Below are 18,270 nucleotides of genomic sequence, written 5' to 3' on the forward strand. Positions count from 1 at the left end.
TTGAGGTTTATATTGTTCTGAAGTTATATTGTAAATTGTAAATAGCCAAAACAGATTATAAATCATTTAAAGACACAATAAGATATAAACCACATTTCTCATACCTACTTTAAATCTCTAACTACAGTTTTATAATAAAAAAAATCCTTCTCTACTACATCTCAAAGCTAAAGATACAGAATGACTTTTTAGGAAAAGGGGTAGTGGAGAATACAGACTTGAATTCTATGCATTGGAAAGCAAAGAAAATCCTGAATGTTTCTCCTGACATTGGAAAATTCTCAGCTTCTCCTAAATCACAATTCTCTATACAGAGGTCTCATACAGAGGTCTCACTGACTTCAATGAATCTTATTCCCAGGAAAACAATTATTAGGATTATTACTTTAAAGAAGGGTAAAAAACCTGTGGCCTTGAAGGTTATTGGACTACAACTCCAAGAATCACTCCCCACTGATGATAGTGATGTGAGTTGCAGTTTAATAACATCTGGAGGATCCCACATAATGAAAATGAAATATTTCATTCATAAAGATCAAGAGCATTATATCATACTTGTCATATTCTACTCCTTTTAGGTATGTTCAAAACAAAGATTAATTTGCAAAAGAATAATTCAAGTTGAAGCCCTGATTTATGTAGCATTCGTCTAATCTTAAAAAGTGATCGATAAAAGGGATTCCTGAAATTTGGAATTAAAATGCAACATTACAAGAGGTTGCTTGTTTTTCACTAGGCAGACTATCCTCATAGCCTCCTCGTTCTCAGGAATGTTATCCGGCAGAGGTGGAAGAACGGGTTCATAATCCTTCTGAGCCACAGTATCATGAGCTGAAAGTAAGGCCTGAAAGGGGAGAGGAAGGAGAGAATGAGAGGAACTAGAAGTAGTTTGAATGTAACTTTGAATGTAACTGCTCACAAGTACAACAGAACAAGGACAGATCGAATTTTGCTCATATTTTGTGGTTGTTTGTTTCCATATATGCAATAGATGCGTATACCATATGGTGCATGGCGTAACTTGTTCTCAGCACTCAACCCAGCTATCACGATTATAAAAATGGATAATCAATAGGAAGTAACTGAAATGTTGCCCGAGATGAAACTTTAAGGGATACATGGTTGTCAAATAGCAGATATAATAGGTATGCGTTAAAGAAAACATTTTCTTCAGTAAGATATGCAGCAATCTCTATATTTGGAGATTGTTCTGATTTTGACATTTTACATTGAAAAACAGTGATTCCTTACTTTCTTTTCTATGACTAAATCCAATTGATAGTCCCAGCTAGAGTAAAGGTATTGAATCAACGAAACTTATGTAACTTTTGGTCTTAAGATACCAAGTTCCTAGTGATTCCATGAGTCAACCCTGGTTGTTTAACAGCTAAATCCATGTGCTGTTACGCAACTCTGTGTATGGGAGTTAAATAAAAATATTTTGTGAGTCAGATGTGGAAACTCCTGGCTCTCCAGATATTCTGGGCGACAACTGCACTGCTGGATGGGATGATGATAGATGTAAGTCAAAAGAGGTGCCAGGCCAAACGATCCCTGCTTTTCCTATGTACCTAATTTCAAGATCTGGAAATTTAATAGAGGTTCCTTCAAGCAAGGCTGGATTAAGAATGCTGCAATTGGATTAAATGCTTCAGGGCCTCATACTCAAGCTTTTTGGACTGTGATGCTGTCAGGAGAAAACAATACTCCTGGGGAGCAGAGAGAAGATCAATCAATCAAACTTTATTTATATCCCACCCCATCTGCCCATGAGGACTCAGGACGGCTTACAACATGAAGGCAGCCATTCGATGCTTCAAAAATGATAAGCAATAAATTAAACAATAAATAAACAATATAAGCATTCTATCATAAAATAAATAATAATAAAAACCAATAAAACAATTTCCACAACAACAATAAAGCAAGTTAAAAGCCACATCCATAGTTAATCCAAAGCCATATCAGAATTAAAAGCCATAACCATAGAGTAGTCCTTATTTAGTATGACAGATGATAGAACTCTCTCCCTGACCTTCAAAGGAGTGGAAGCATTTATTGTCCAGCTCTGCCTACTTTCTCGTTGTGGCTTCTGCATCTCTTCTGAGTGGCTTCTTGGTCAAATCAGCTAGCTTGGCTCTATCTCCAAAGAGGGTACTTTTAATCCCAGGAGCACCACCAAGCTAGATCTTCCATGCTATTTTATTATATTTGGACTTTGTGAGGACAGTTACTTTAATCTCATTCCAAAGTGCTGACATTACTGCCTCTCACTGATTTCAAAGCATAAATCAACAGCAGCCGATGTCAGGGCTTCTTAATTTTTCCACTTGTGATTCCTTTCTGTTGAGAAATTATTTTGTGACCCCATGTATCTAGGTATCTAAAACAGGTATAAAAAGCAAATGTTTATTGATAATAAATGGGAATTTTGCAAAGCTTGCTAAACAGGTTGATTTTTCTTTTTTATGAAGTACAGCTAAAGTCCAATGGAAACACTCCAAGTTGTTATTAAGAGAGTCATGTAAAATTCTCTTACACCTGACCTTTCTCCCTCAATGCTGACCAATTTCAAAGAGCCAGCACTTGCCTTGAAATGTGGACCTCGTAGAATTCGTCTTAGTTCTTTGACCTCTGGTTGTTGCTGGGCTCCACGCAACAACTCCACCACCTGAGGAAAAAAAAGGGAGGCTATCATGTTGAAAAATATGCAACGGGCCCAATTTTTCCATCATCATTTTCTTAAACAGAACTGTAACCCATCACATTTCTCTAAATAGGGAGGATACAAAAGAGTACAGTTTATCAAAAGCTAAACTAAATGACTCACTATTGAGTTATTTTTCTGAAACTCCTAACCCTAAACCAGTGGTTCTCAACCTGTGGGTCCCCAAGTGTTTTGGCCTATAACTTCCGGAAATCCCAGCCAGTTTACTAGCTGTTAGGATTTCTGGAAGTTCAAGGCCCAAACATCTTGAGAACCACTGCCCTAAACGAAACATGAGACACCATGAAAATTGTTCCTACAAAGTAGCCCAGCAGTCTCACCTCATGGGTCAGTGCACGAGCCTGCAAGGTAAGTGGAACCGGTTTCCGCTTGATATGCTGATGAAGGCATTCATATACCTAGAACAATAGACACCACAGCCACAATAAAATATCATATATAACATTTTTGTCTAAACATATATGATGCTTTCACACTCTCAAATTTCAGTTCTCACAGACAAAATGTGCCCTTGACTAAACTAGAAATCAAGCCACATTTAATAGAGTTGCTGTGAATTTTCTAGGCTGTATGGCCATGTTCCAGAAGCATTGCCTTCTGACGTTTCATCCACCTCTATGGCAGGCATCCTCAGAGGTTGTGAGGTATATTGGAAACTAGACAAGGACGGTTTATATATCTGTGGAAGGTCCAGGGTTGGAGAAAGAACTCTTGTTGTCTGTTGGAGATAAGTGTGAATGTTGCAATTAATCACCTTAACATCGAAAGGCCTTGCAACTTCAAGGCCTGGCTGATTCCTGCCTGGGGAAATCCTTTGTTGGGAAGTGTTAGCTGGCCCTGATAGTTTCATGTCTGGAATTCCCCTGTTTTCAGAGTGTTGTTCTTTATTTACAGTTCTTATTTTACAGTTTTTTTAAATACTGGTAGCCAGATGTTGTTCATTTTCATGGTTTCCTCCTTTCTGTTGAAATTGTCCACATTTTGACAACACATTTCAATACTGCATGGTAGGGTTCCTCAACTAGGCTTCCCTAGAACCCTAGGATTTCACAAGAAGTCACCAGAGGCTCTGCAAGAGAATGCGACTTAAAAAATAAACTTAAAAATAAATATATTAATTTTTATGCTGCGGTTCCCTGAGACTTGAAAATTAATCTATGGATTTAATGTATTTATTATTCACATGCAGCTCTTTCCTTGTCTTCAATGCACTCACATTGCCAAAACCATCTGAGTGCATTACAAACTTTATGAATGCAAGGAAGCATGGCCTGGAGGGTGGGATGATGGGTGGTGAAGTCTAATAAATTGGGAGAGGAGGATGCAGTGATGAAGGCTGGCTTATATCTGCTTCCTTTGAATGCAAGCAAATTGCATCTCTGGGCTACAGCAAAGCCCAAACTGAAACGATTGCATTTAGGCCTAGTCATCCTATTTTTTCTCTTTTTAAATGGAAGCAAATAATAGCATGACGGCATTTTTAAAGACAGAAGTCTCTAGAAGTAAAAGGGAAATTAAATATTCTGCCACCATGATAGGATGCTCACAGTGGCTACAGTCAACAATGCAAGTCAGGCAGTCATGGGCATCCTGGTTTATCATTACGGACAGAGTAATGAAAAGCCAGAATGCCCATGTAACTATAAGTAGAATATACTGACTGATGGCTCTTGCCTGTAGCAGGAACAACTTTGCTCCGTAGTTTATCATGTTGCTCCAATGTGAGCAAATATCAATGCTTTTTCTCTCTCTGCACAAATCATAGAACAAAACCAGGGCTTTAAGTTTGTCTAGTTTTCAAGGAAGGCAGGAAAGAAGGTAGGGTGTTTGACAATACAATTATTTGGTTCTCTTTGGAAGGGTTCTTACCTTGAGGAGCGCCTGTAGCCATGGTGATCTGAGCAGGTCATACAACACACCAACACCATTGACATCCCGCTTATAGAACAGGCTCAGCTCTTGCAGGACCAGAGACAGTAAATGAGATAAACCTAATTCACACAAGTCATAAATAATATTTAAGTTAACAGATTACCCTAAATTTTAATCTAGAACTCTTGTTGGGAGGTTGGGGAGGTGGGGACAACACCCACATAAGACACATTGTCACCACAATGCTCTTATTTGGATTTTTTCTCCTACAAATACAGTGTTCCCTCACTTATCGCAGGGGTTAGGTTCCAGGACGACCCGCAATAAGTGAAAATCCGTGAAGTAGGGGCACTACATTTATTTTAATATTTATACATTATTTTAGTAGTTATACACTATTTTAAGTCTTTATCAACCAATCGTGTGCTGATAAATAACCTCCTTCTCCTCCCATTGCCGCTTGGGCTCGTTTTCTCTCCCTTTGGCTTCTCCTTCCTCCCTTCCTTAGGTTGTAGATTGTAATTTTTTATTATTTATAATAGTCTTTTAGAGATTTTGAAAAACTGCGAAACAGCGAATCCATGAAAAGTGAACCGCAAAGTAGTGAGGGAACACTGTATAGCATCATCCTACAGTAATTATATTTCCACTGCATGGTCTGAATTTTAATGAAACCAAGCCAGAAAATCTTTGCCTCAACATTGTAACCAATATGTATTTTTAGAACAACAACAACAACAACAACAACAACTTTATTTATAGACTACCCTATTTCCCAGAAAGGACTCAGGGCGGTTTCCAACAATATGACAACCATACAATGCCAAAAGAAAACCATACCAATAGTTTACATCAAGACAAGGCACATTAGACAATATAAACAACCTAACTATAACCTAATAAACAAAATGATAACAAATAAAGATTAAAAAATGAAAAAAGAAATAAAAATAAAATAAAAAACATCATAAAATTCAAAAACCCTGATAAAACATGCTAAAAACAAAATAAATATAAAACTGAGCAAAACCAAACAGTAATATTCATTTCAATTAAGCTAGGTGTTTACGAACAGACATTAGATTTTCCAATTGGTATTATATAAAGCTATCTTAAAATAATAAAAAGGCACATATAAATGGGAGTGAGATGATGTACTGTACCATTATCGTGGCTGCGCAGGAGTGCAGCCTTCTCCATCTTCTCCTTCATCCTTGGAGATTCCCCTCGTTTCTCTGAGTGAATCATCTGGGAAACAAAGCAGAATAAGAAGCTATGTATGAATTTTAAGATGGCATAATCATTAACAGCACTCTCTATCAAGGTCACAGTAGGAAGGGTATACCATCTGTAAATATTAGCTATGAGATACATATAATTCTGGAACTCCTTCTCTAAATGAATTGTGCAAGCTACCTGGGATGTTTCTATGAAAAATACTGTCCTGAGCTGTGGGTCAGGAAGGAATATCTCCCTATGAATTGTCTTTCACTTTCTTGCTACAACATAACTAGGGTAAGAAGAAATATTCTTCCATAAAAGACTAACAGGGAGAAAATCCTCAATTCTGCAATAACATGAGTCTTGGCTTGTTTGTCAGTGCCAACTCAGTCTATTTGCTCCATAAGTACTGCTGAACCACGGCTTTGAGGGACACTTTGTGCAAGCTGAAAGTAAGAAGCCTGGGAACTCAGTAAACAATCCTGGTTTGTTTGTTTGTTTTGGGGGTGATGGAGCTTGGAAGTACCAGTATATGACATACAGGTGTACACATACATAATATTTTAATGTTGAGCCAGCATGGTGTAGTGCAGTGGTTCCCAACCTTTGGGCCTCCAGGTGTTTAGGACTTCAATTCCCAGAAATCCCAGCTAGCTTACCAGGTGTTAGGAGGTGTTGGAGCTGAAGTTCAAAACACCTGGAGGCCTAAAGGTAGGGAAACACTGGTGTAGTGGTATGAGCACTGGACTACAACTCTCGAGACCACGGTTCAAATTCCCACTCAGCCATGAAAACCTACAGGATGATGTTGGACAAGACATATTCACTCAGATTCAAAGGAAGAGAAGGTTAGCTGACGGAGTGCTACTTGCCTCTCAGTTCCCAGGGAAGCTTGGTTGCAGGCTGGACAAAGGACTCCAGACTCTCAGCTTACTATGAACATCCAAGACCCAGAACACTCTGTCTCAGGAGCAGAATATTGATGATATGACTCCTAAAAAGCTTTCATAGATGTCTAAAGAGGTTTCCAACACTTGCTGGAAAGGTAAAAAGCAAGTTGGGTCCTTCTACCATATGTGGTGGACATGTATTTGGATTCAAATACATAAGGTGATCCAGAAAGTTTTGGAGGAAAATATCCAGTTAAAACCTGAGACTTTTCTACTTGGTGTGAATGACTATGACAAGCTGTTGCAATATATGATCACTACAGCCAGATTGCTCTACACACAGAAATGGAAATACTTAGCAACACCAATAACAGATGATTGGATGATAAAAATAAAGAACTTGGACGAGATGGACAAATTTACTAAAAGAAGGGACATTGGAAAAAATTTGAAAGACTGGAAACTTTTTATTCACCTTTTGCACAAGGAAGAGAAGAACTTGCCAATTTTGGGTTTTGAAGAACAATGTGGGGCGTTCAAGAAAGGGGTAAACACTGGGAGGCCTAGAGCATGAAGCCTATGCTGTTTTTCTTTAGCCAGGTGAGGACAGATTGGAGGTAATCTATTTTTTTTTGTTTTCTTTTCTTTTTTCCTTATGTTTTTCTGTTCTGTATTTCTTTTCTTGATTCACTTTTTTGACTTTTAATGTAAATTTAAAACCTTTTAAAATAAAACACATTTTTTAAAAAAAATAATCAAAGCTCTCCTTTAAAGCTCTCCTCTTTTCCACACTCTCTTCACTTTCCTTTGCTTAATGTGTACATGCTTATCTCCCATGGAAAAGAAGGCAAATTCTCTGTAGAGCAGTGGCTCTCAACCTGTGGGTATCTAGGTGTTTTGGCCTACAACTTCCAGAAATACCAGCCAGTTTACCAGCTGTTAGGATTTCTGGGAGTTGAAGGCCAAAACATCTGGGGACCAACAGGTTGAGAACCACTGCTGTAGAGCCAGAGTGCAAGTTAAACACCCCTGTAGCTCCCACTAGGTTACTGAATCATGTGGAAAAAATAGTGCTGGTGACAACTAAATAGTCTTCAGAGTCCCCTTTCCTACTCAAGAGCAGAAGACAGGGCGGGAGAGCCCATTGCACAGGGGTGGCAACACCTTGTGGTATCAAAAGTCCCATTACAGATCTAAAGAAAGGAAAATCACATTCCATTTCACCAATAAGGTCGCAGCCACAGAAGCCCGCAACACTTGCACAAATATATTTTAGACAAAAAATTCAGTGGTGTTCCAACTATAGGGAAAAGGCGGCATTTCCAAGAAACAAACATATATTTTCAACTTGGAGTAACTACCATAATTCCAAAACACAAGCAATATTCTGAGTGGGGGTGAATCCTTTTGAGTCTTGCAACAAGTGAAACATCTCTCTCTCTCTCTGTGTGTGTGTGTGTGTGTGTTTTTTAAAGGCACACAGGGGTCTTGCAACAATTTTACCAGAGAATTCCTTCCTTTAAATTATTCCAGTATTCTCACGAATAAGTCACACATCTCCAAGCTGTAGATCAGCATATGCACATGTATCTAGAGCAATTAGAACAAACAGTGTCATCACTGTCAAAGGTGTATGACACAGAAAGCAGCAAACACTGTTTTATCATGAAGGCAACCTTAGACAATTATCAGCAACATATGAACAAGTGTTGCTTCAGTTTTTCAAATCAGTTTTTTTTCCGAGTCTCATTGTGCTGTGTGGATAATTACATCTATATTAAGCAAAGCTAAAGAAGAGAATATTTCATTCAAGAATACCACTCCCCAGTTTATTATGAAAATCCTTCTATGGACAAAAGTTACAAGAATTTCTACTTAGATACAAAAAGGGAAAAATGAAACAAACAACGAGAACAAAAATAAAAAATAGAGAAAATGAAGCTCAGTTGGTAACCTTTGCTTTCTAGAATAGATTCTGCCAGAGCCAGTAGCTCTGGTTGCTGTTGAGAAAGTCTTGAGGGGAAAATCTAGGTCTCTGGAAGCAAACTGAGCAAGCATCTTAGTGCTTTGAGATATATCTTGTTATTTCAGCTTAAAATAAATGTGCTTTACCTGGTGAATGCGTGATTTTTTTTTATTTTGATCAAATATAAAACTGTTGCTTGTATAAAGGAGTAATGTAATTGAAAGAGCAATGTATCAGCTAACAGCAATGCGTAGAAAACAGTCAGAACAACATGGTATAACATGATATATTATACACATAGCAAAACAGAAAACAACTAACCTGGAATAAAATGTGTTGAAAAATGTAGTTTTCAAATGGACCAAACCAAGACAGCAGCCATTTTTCCTGGATCGCTGGGTAGAAATTTGCAGGAGTACGGCAGGAGATATATTACCTCAATCTTCTTACCAGAGACGAAGGAATTACTGTCACTTTTTACTGCCCTCCTTAAGACCTATATTTAGAACTTGCTTCCTTCCTAAACACTGAACTGGATGCGGTAATGAAAGAGAAGAAAAGAGAAAAGGAATTCAACCAGTGTGTAATTAGGGCACATGAAAAACGGCACTCTGGAATGCATCCAATGTCTGAAAAGTTAATTCTGTAACATGGCAAATCACTGCAGATAAGAGATAAGAAACAAAGTGGGCATGTGACAGAAAAAAGGAGGAGAAGGGGAGTGGTTTGCCAATATAAATACCTGCCTAAGGCAGGAAGGGAAAACAAATGTGGGCAAGGAAGAAGAGGGAGAGGAACTTGGTAATTCTCAAATGCTATGAATTGATAGATGGGACAAGATTGTTGAGGTGCCAGATAAAACTGATTCCATGAGTTTTTCAATGATGAATTTCAATATCTAGACGGCAAGCATGTTGCATGATTTCCATGCAAGCTATCCCTCGTTGGGGAGCATTACAAAAAAAATCTATTAAAATCCAGTTCTTTAATATATCATGTTGTATGACAGCAGGCATTAGTCGCTGACGCATTCCTTAATTTATTTGGGTCAGACAGCAACAAACAAAATTTGCCACCCATCCAAATTTCTGGAGACCTTTTCTGCAGCTGAACCTAGAAATAACCAGAAATTGAAAAGGTTGTTGTTTGGACAATAACTTTAAGAATCCCCCAACAGCAGCCACATTAGCTAGAGATTCTAACAATAGCAGCCTAAGAAGTAAGGTATACAGGTCATTTCCAAGCTCTAGAAATAACTAGTCCTATGCTTTCCTAAGCTTCTCAGCATGTACAGTGTTTCCTCACTTATCGCAGGGGTTACGTTCCAGGACCACCCACAATAAGTGAAAATCCGCGAAGTAGGGACACTATATTTATTCTATGTGTGGAGGAGAGCAAACCACAGACCACTTACTACAATGCAGTCTGTACTTTATTTTAGCAGTTACAACATACACTACACTGGCAGAGAAGAAGAATGGAAGCTAAATAACCCTTTTTTTATTTCCAACCCTTCCCTACCCTTCCCCTTCTCCCTTTATTTCTCCCTTCCCCCCTTCCAAAACCCTTTGCACACAGCAAAAACCTGCAAAACAGCCAAAATACCGCAATAAATGTGTACAGTAATATTAATTGAAAACCCATGAAACAGAAAGGGAACGAAAAGTGAACTGCGAAGTAGCGAGGGAACACTGTACTACAATTTCAGCCTATTTGCCATTTCACTCACCCCAGCAAATCCAGAAACTGGTCTGGTAGAACAAACTGCACTACCATAATTGCAGTATAATTTGTTTAAAGTTTGGGTGGGGAGATGAGAATGAGACTAACACATAAGATGACGATCATATGGAATACTGCAGAAAATAACTAAACCATTCAATACTCCCATAAGTCAGGCAAGGGTCATTTTTATTGGGGCATGTAAAAACCAAAGCATGAAGCTGATTGGTTTGGCCACACCCAGGGAACTAACTGAGCCTTGGAGTTTTGGCAACAGTTACAGATGGTTTTCTGTGCAGGAGCTTAGCAAAGAGAAGTTTGCTCCTGGGCCGCTGAAAGGAAGACATTTTAAATGGACATCTAAGGACCATTTGAATCTCTCTCAAAGGACATTGCGTGAGTCAGTGCAACTGTTGAAATGACTGTATATATGTTGCTCTGCATTTTGAAGAGTAAACTTCCTGTTCTTTACTGATCATCTGCATGGCATATCTTTTCTCTGGCAAGTCAGTATGTGGACTGGTCAAACGTGAACTACGTGTGATTTTCATTCTGCCACAATTCTGACCATCTTTTTTAGAGTAACAATTGCTTTCTAAATTCCAAATGCAGTGCAATCTACACTGAGCACCTAGCATGACAAGACAGCTTCATGGCAACTAAACAATGCACAGAGGTGATAAAGGTCTTTGTTATGACTCTGGAAAAGGACAGGTTGCTTACCTGTAACCATGTTTCTTCGAGTGTACTCTGTGAATTCACACTAATGGAGAAACTGCGCCTGCGCAGGTTCCGACGGAAAATCTTCCAAGCTGAAGTTCAAATTTTGGCAGTAACCACGCCCCCCTTCCCAAGGGGCATATAAGGCAGCCCCGGGCGCCCGCTCTCCAGTTCCTGCGCCGCCAAGGCAACGAGAAAGGGAGAGGTTTGCCAGAGGGGAAGGAAGGGCGGGTTTGTGTGAATTCACAGAGTACACTCGAAGAAACATGGTTACAGGTAAGCAACCTGTCCTTTTTCTTCGTGTACTCTGTGAATGCACACTAATGGAGACTGACACGCTAAGGTCCCGGATGGTGGGACAAGGCAAACTCGACAACCAGTGAATGTCCAAACATAAGTTTATTAGGACACATTGAGATAACAGTCCCAAGAGACCAGTGCATCAGGACACATTGAGATAATAGTCCCAAGAGACCAGTGCAATAAGTTGTCCGAAAGGACCAGTGCAATGTCAGCATGAACATAACATAAGAATCATAGAATCATAGAATCATAGAATAGTAGAGTTGGAAGAGACCACATGGGCCATCTAGTCCAACCCCCTGCTAAGAAGCAGGAAATCGCATTCAAAGCACCCCCGACAGATGGCCATCCAGCCTCTGCTTAAAAGCCTCCAAGGAAGGAGCCTCCACCACGGCCCCGGGGAGAGAGTTCCACTGTCGAACAGCTCTCACAGTGAGGAAGTTCTTCCTGATGTTCAAGTGGAATCTCCTTTCCTGTAGTTTGAAGCCATTGTTCCGTGTCCTAGTCTGCAGGGCAGCAGAAAACAAGCTTGCTCCCTCGTCCCTATGACTTCCCTTCACATATTTGTACATGGCTATCATGTCTCCTCTCAGCCTTCTCTTCTGCAGGCTAAACATGCCCAGCTCTTTAAGCCGCTCCTCATAGGGCTTGTTCTCCAGACCCTTAATCATTTTAGTCGCCCTCCTCTGGACGCTTTCCAGCTTGTCAACATCTCCCTTCAACTGTGGTGCCCAAAATTGGACACAGTATTCCAGGTGTGGTCTGACCAAGGCAGAATAGAGGGGGAGCATAACTTCCCTGGATCTAGACGCTATTCCCCTATTGATGCAGGCCAGAATCCCATTGGCTTTTTTAGCAGCCGCATCACATTGTTGGCTCATGTTTAACTTGTTGTCCACGAGGACTCCAAGGTCTTTTTCGCACACACAGACGGAACATATCAGGAAAAATACTGAATAAACGTAATACAACACGAAAGTTGAGTACAGTGTATATGAACACTCTCCCAGGGGAAGAGGGGAAACATCAGATAACTTGACATACCCATCAGGGTGAATAAAGTGTTACAGAACAACATTCCAACACAATCAGGGAAAAACATGTCCCCGGAGGTATAGGTATGGGGAGAAAACTGGCCCCATAGCTTGAAGGAGAGGTATAGAGAGTCACCTGCGGGTGAGTATAGGGAGAAGAAGGCCGTTTGAGAGTTAGGATAAGCAAGATGAGAGTACCGATCTTGCGAAGGCCGAGTCTTTCAGGGCTTTGTTGTCTAGCCTGTAGTGAGAAACAAACGTAAGTGGGTTTGACCAGATTGCCGCTTTGCAAATGGAGTCGAGCGGGATACCCCTGAGGAAGGCGGTCGAAGCCGAAAGGCCCCTCGTCGATCTCGGACGGATGGATGGAGGGGGAGGGCGCTTGGCCAGTTCGTAAGCCAACTCAATGGCCTGAGCAATCCAATGGGACAACCTTTGGGAGGAGATGGGATTACCCAACTTGTCCGGCGCATAGGCGACAAAGAGTCTCTGAGTCTTACGGATGCCCCTGGTACGGTCCTTGTAAAAGAGGAGTGCTCTGCGAACGTCGAGAAGGTGAAGTTTTCGCTCGAGAGGAGAGGAGGGATTAGAGAAGAAAGCTGGTAGGACAATGTCCTGATTGAGGTGGAAAGCTGACACCACCTTAGGGAGAAAGGTAATGTCCGGGCGAAGGACAGCACGGTCGTGGTGGAAACGTAGATATGGCTCATCAACCCTGAGAGCAGCAAGCTCAGAAGGCCGTCGTGCCGAAGTGATCGCCACTAGGAAGGCTAGTTTCCACGAAAGCAAGCGGAGATCGGTTGAGGCCAGTGGTTCGAAGGGAGCAGATGTGAGTTGAGAGAGCACAAGTTCAAGGTTCCAGCCCGGCGTAGGCGGAAGCGACGGTGGGCAGATGTTGTTGTAGCCTCGGAGAAAGGTTTTGATCAGGTGGTGAGAGAAGAGAGACGGCTGACCATGGCGTTGAAAAGACCAAGAAAGGGCTGCGAGGTAGGCCTTAATAGAAGCGAGAGAGAGTTTTCTCTCGACGAGAGTCATGAGGAAGTCGAGGACCACCGGTACCGAAGTCGGAAAGGAGTCGATATCACGGGATCGAAGGAAGGCGTGAAAGCGAGAAAGCTTGTAGGTATAAGCTTTGGTTGTAGCCGGCTTATGGGCTGCCCGAAGAACATCCTGGAGGTTTTGTGGAAGGGAGGTTAGGTAAGAATCCTCCAAGCAGTGAGATGAAGAGAAGGAAGGTCCGGGTGAAGAATCTGACCGTCCTCTCTGGAGAGAAGGTGTGGCGAGGGAGGCAGAGGGTGAAACGTTCCTCTGGAGAGACGAAGAAGGGCCGGGTACCACGGCTGGCGAGGCCAAGCCGGAGCTATGAGGATCGCTGTGACCGAGATCGAGAGGAGTCTTTCGAGGACTTTCGGTATGAGGGGAATAGGGGGAAAGAGGTAAAGCATCTCTGCTGACCAGTCCAGCAGAAAGGCGTCTCCCAGGCAGCCTGGAAAGGAGTTCGGGGGGAGCCTCGCTCCGTAGCGGGATAGTTGAGCGTTTTGGGGAGAGGCAAAAAGGTCCAGAGTAGGTCGCCCCCAGTCGAGGAACAGAGTGTGGAGAATCTCGGGATCGAGCTTCCACTCGTGGGAGGAGGATGTCATCCTGCTGAGGGCATCTGCCAAGTCGTTCTGGGCACCCGGAAGGTGAATCGCGGAGACTTGGATGTCGTGGGCTATGCACCAAAACCAGAGGCGGGAGGAGATGTGCATCAGCTTTCTCGAACCCGTACCGCCCTGTTTGTTGATGTAGAAGACTGCTACTAGATTGTCCGATTGAATGAGGATGGACTTGTGGCAGATGAGGCGGGAGAAAGCTTTCAGGGCTTTGAAGATGGTGAGAAGCTCGAGAAAGTTTATGTGGTTGGTCCTTTCGGATGGGGACCAGAGATCTTGGACCGTCAGGCCGTTCATGTGGGCTCCCCAGGCGTAGGTGGAGTCCGTGGTTATAGTCATTGAAGGTAGGGTTGGATGAAATGGAAGTCCCCTGCACACGTTTCGGTGAGACGTCCACCATGAGAGGGATCGGTGAACGTTTGACGGTATCGACAGGTACTTCGAGTTGTGGTGGTAGAGCGGCTTGAAAGTGTCTATAAACCACCTTTGTAGGACCCAAAGACGCAGCCTGGCGAAGGGGGTCATGAGAACTGTGGAGGCCATGTGGCCTAGAAGGACTTGAACGGCACGGGCTCGGACCCTCCGGGCGGATCGACATAGGGCGATCTGGTGGCGGAGAACTAGGAATCTGTCGAGCGGTAACGAGACAGTCTGTGTGACGGAGTCGAAGAGAGCTCCGATGAAGCGAATTTTGGTCGACGGGGTGAGATGTGACTTCTCGGCATTGAGTTGGAGGCCGAGAGAGTTTAGGAGACGCAGTGTGAAGGAGAGGTGGCGTTCGAGAAGGACAGGGTAGGGCCCGACCAGAAGTCAGTCGTCCAGATAAGGAAAGACCGTGATGCCATGTAGCCTGAGGTGGGCCGCTACGGTGGCAACAACTTTGGTAAAGACCCTTGGAGCCGTGACTAGGCCGAAGGGCAAAACGGTAAATTGATAAGTTTGGTCGAGGACTTTGAAACAGAGGAAACGTCTGTGAGCCTCCCTTATCGCTACGTGGAAGTAAGCGTCTCATAAGTCTATGGAGGCAAAGTAGTCTCCCTGCTGCAGCATCGGGAGAATAGAGGTAATAGAGACCACTCTGAATTTGGAAGGACGAATGAAGACATTGAGGGCCCTTAAGTCTAGAATGGGGCGTAGCCTGCCCCCCCTCTTCGGGACCGTGAAGTACCTGGAGAAGAAACTTTGCGGGTCCAGTTCGGGAGGAGAGAGACGGATGGCGCCTTTGGCCAGGAGGGCATCGATTTCGGCCAGTATTTCTGGAGAAGGAATTGAAGAAAGAACGTGACCTGTAGGTGGGAGCTCTGCGAACTCTAAGGCGTAGCCCTCTTGGACAATGCGGAGAACCCAAGCATCTGAAGTGATGGACTCCCATTGATTGTAAAAGGGGGCCAGGCGGTCGGCGAAGGCACAGGAGTGTCGAGGCAGCGTGGGTTCTACAGTGGTAGCGGACGAGGAGCTTTGGCAAGAAAGGATGGCGTCAGGTACGCCGGTGAGCCTGCAGAGGAGCGGGGGTGGTTCGACCCCGTTGCTTTTGCGGATGAGGCCCTCGACGGGGTTGGTGATGGCTTTGATTGTTCGAGCCCGAGGGGCGTTTGAAAGATTGGTGCCGGAAGGATTGCGGCGGGAAGTGACGGAAGCGATGAGGGAACCAGCGGGTACGCTGTGGCTGTGGTTGGTCGCCACATTTGGACGCAAGAATTTTAAAATCATGATTGGACTTGAATTTATCATCGGTACCGGAATTAAAAAGTGCGTCAAAGGGGAGGTCCTCAATGACCTGTCTGGAGGATGAGGATAGACCGGACGACCTCAGCCAGGCGTGGCGACAGATGGCAATCGCGTGGGCAATCATCTTGCCCGCCGTGACCCGGGTATGTTTCGCCATCTGGATTTGGTGGTGGGCGAGCGAGTCAGCCTCCTGTTGGAGGGTGGTAAGAACGGAGCGGTCTTCGTCCGACAGTTTAGCGAAGAAGGGTTGTGCCTTCTCCCAGATAATCTGCTGGTAGGCACCCATGCAGGCTCCGTAATTCGCCATCCGGCAAAGTAAAAGGGCTCCGGAGTAGAGCTTTCGACCCACGGCGTCGAAGCGCTTCCCTTCTCTGTCGGCCGGAGTGTTCGATTGACGACCTGAGGATTGGGAGGCCTTGACGACCAGGGAGTTAGGGTCGGGGTGGTGTTTCAGCCACTCCAGGGTATCGTCATCGGTACGGTACCAAGTCTCGATTCTCTTCGAGGTCGGAGGTATGGAGGATGGGGTTTTCCAGGAGGCCTGGATAACATCCAAGAGATAAGGCAAGAAAGGGAGTAGCGTGGCCGGCGGAGCTTGGGCCTGCACCCTTTTGAAAACTGGATCAGACACTGCTTTGGAGGTCTGCTTGATCTCCATACCCAGGGCGTCGGCCATTCTGACCATTTGATCAGAGAAAGCACGAATATTGTCAGTAGGTGAAGGCGGGTCCGCCTCATACGCATCATGAGGAGGAGAGAGGTCGAGGCCGAGAGAGACCACCGAGGCCGAGAGGACAGAGTCTGGGCGGTCAATGTCGACATCTTCCTCCTCAGCCCCTTGGGGGGACTGAGGGGGAGAAGAAAGTACAGTCTCGGGGGGAGGCATGGCCTCACGGGAAGAGACGGCCGGGAGCCGAGAGTCTTTGGAGGCGAGCCGTTTGTCTGCCACGCTCCGGTGTCGAGGTCGGAGGGAAGAGCTGTTGGCGCGATGAGTGAAGCGGAGCAAGAAGCTCCGGTACTGGCACCCTGACCACCGTTTGGGTGGAGTGGTGGGGTGAGTCCTGCAGCTCCCCGTCAGATAGGGGCTGCAAAGGGGATTGAGAGACATCTCTAGGCCTCTGAGCTGGCACAATCGGCGAAGACCTTCTTGAGGAGGTTGCCGAGGAGGACGGCGGGTCCCTTTTTGAGGAAGCCGAAGAAGAGTAGCGCTGAGTCAGCCGTTTTTTCGTCGGCGGTTGCTTAGACGCAACCCTCAAGGATTTGCCTGGTGTTGGAGGAACCACAGCTGAGTCAGATTGCGCTCGATGAGACTCCTCGTGAGCCCTCTTAAAGGCTATTTTGATTGCAGAGGAGGACGGAGGGGAGCCGATACAAGAGTGGACTGAGGTTACCGAGGCGAGAGAACTCGACGTCGAGGAAGGCCCCACTTTTCCAGAGCGGGTCGACACGGTAGCCGTCGTCACGGTACACGGTGGCTTGATAGGCTTAGCGGCCCTGGAAGCTCTAGACGTCCTGGACGAGACCGAGGAGGCTTTAGCTGTCGGAGCCTTAGCTGTTGGCGCCGACATTGCTCTCAGAGCTGAAGACGACGACGCACCCGACGTCGACGGAGTCAGTTCTGGAGCGAGAGATCTTTCGTAGAGCGCCGCTCTGAGCCTAGCGGCTCTGTTCTTTCTGGCCTGAGCCGTGAGAGCTAGGCAGAAGCGGCAGGTACCGACCACATGAGCCTCGCCAAGACAGAAGAGACACTTGGCGTGGCCGTCGGAATCAGGAATTTTAGCAGCGCACTGCGTGCAGCGTTTGAAACGCGTAGTAGACATGCGAAGAGTCCGAAGTGAACCTTGCGGCGGAAAAAAAGGAACTGGAGAGCGGGCGCCCGGGGCTGCCTTATATGCCCCTTGGGAAGGGGGGCGTGGTTACCGCCAAAATTTGAACTTCAGCTTGGAAGAGTTTCCGTCGGAACCTGCGCAGGCGCAGTTTCTCCATTAGTGTGCATTCACAGAGTACACGAAGAAAAAACATGGTTTATAAATTCAATAAGCAATTATAAATGCAATATATTTGGACTTCTGAGTTGAAACGACATTGAGCAGGCTTGTCCCTTAAAAGCTCTGCTGAGGGGTGCAGTGACAGATGTGGTGATTGCTGGTTTTGAAGTTTAAGACTAAACTAAACTCTTTTTACTCAATTAATTGGACTGTAAGACTGATTAATTTTCTAGCATGGGAAGAAAAAGAGCTTTTTACCTATATGCTGATAAGTCCAAGGCTGAAACCAGCATATGGGAAAAGGAAGTGAACTGATGATGGATCTTATTTGACCTAAACTGCACCTTCCAGCTGGGCAAATTGTGAGCTTAATGCCAGAGAGATGCTAAACAGTGATACTCAGCAATGAAGAAAATAAATTTCAGCAATAAAAATCTTTACTTCCT

The 18,270-nt window shown here is 44.2% G+C and overlaps 1 protein-coding gene across 9 annotated transcripts in view; it reads right to left on the reverse strand.

Annotated features, from left to right (window-relative positions):
• mpp4 (MAGUK p55 scaffold protein 4) overlaps positions 1–15,480 on the reverse strand; it is a 44,180-nt gene extending 28,700 nt beyond the window's left edge. For 2 of the 9 annotated variants that reach the window (XM_062961965.1, XM_062961953.1), the window contains exons 1-6: positions 8,999–10,563; positions 5,764–5,848; positions 4,598–4,719; positions 3,049–3,126; positions 2,591–2,671; positions 713–844 (exon numbers count right to left, since the gene is read on the reverse strand). In XM_062961965.1, the coding sequence (XP_062818035.1) occupies positions 713–844; positions 2,591–2,671; positions 3,049–3,126; positions 4,598–4,719; positions 5,764–5,848 (498 nt within the window). In that variant the 5' untranslated portion in view covers positions 8,999–10,563. Of the gene's footprint in view, positions 1–712; positions 845–2,590; positions 2,672–3,048; positions 3,127–4,597; positions 4,720–5,763; positions 5,849–8,998 lie in introns of those variants that run through there. The other 7 variants (XM_062961989.1, XM_062961975.1, XM_062961997.1 and 4 more) reach the window with 5 other exon arrangements.
• Between the last annotated feature and the right edge of the window lie 2,790 nt (positions 15,481–18,270).

Source organism: Anolis carolinensis, chromosome 1 (assembly GCF_035594765.1).
Source record: "Anolis carolinensis isolate JA03-04 chromosome 1, rAnoCar3.1.pri, whole genome shotgun sequence".
NCBI lineage: Eukaryota > Metazoa > Chordata > Lepidosauria > Squamata > Dactyloidae > Anolis > Anolis carolinensis.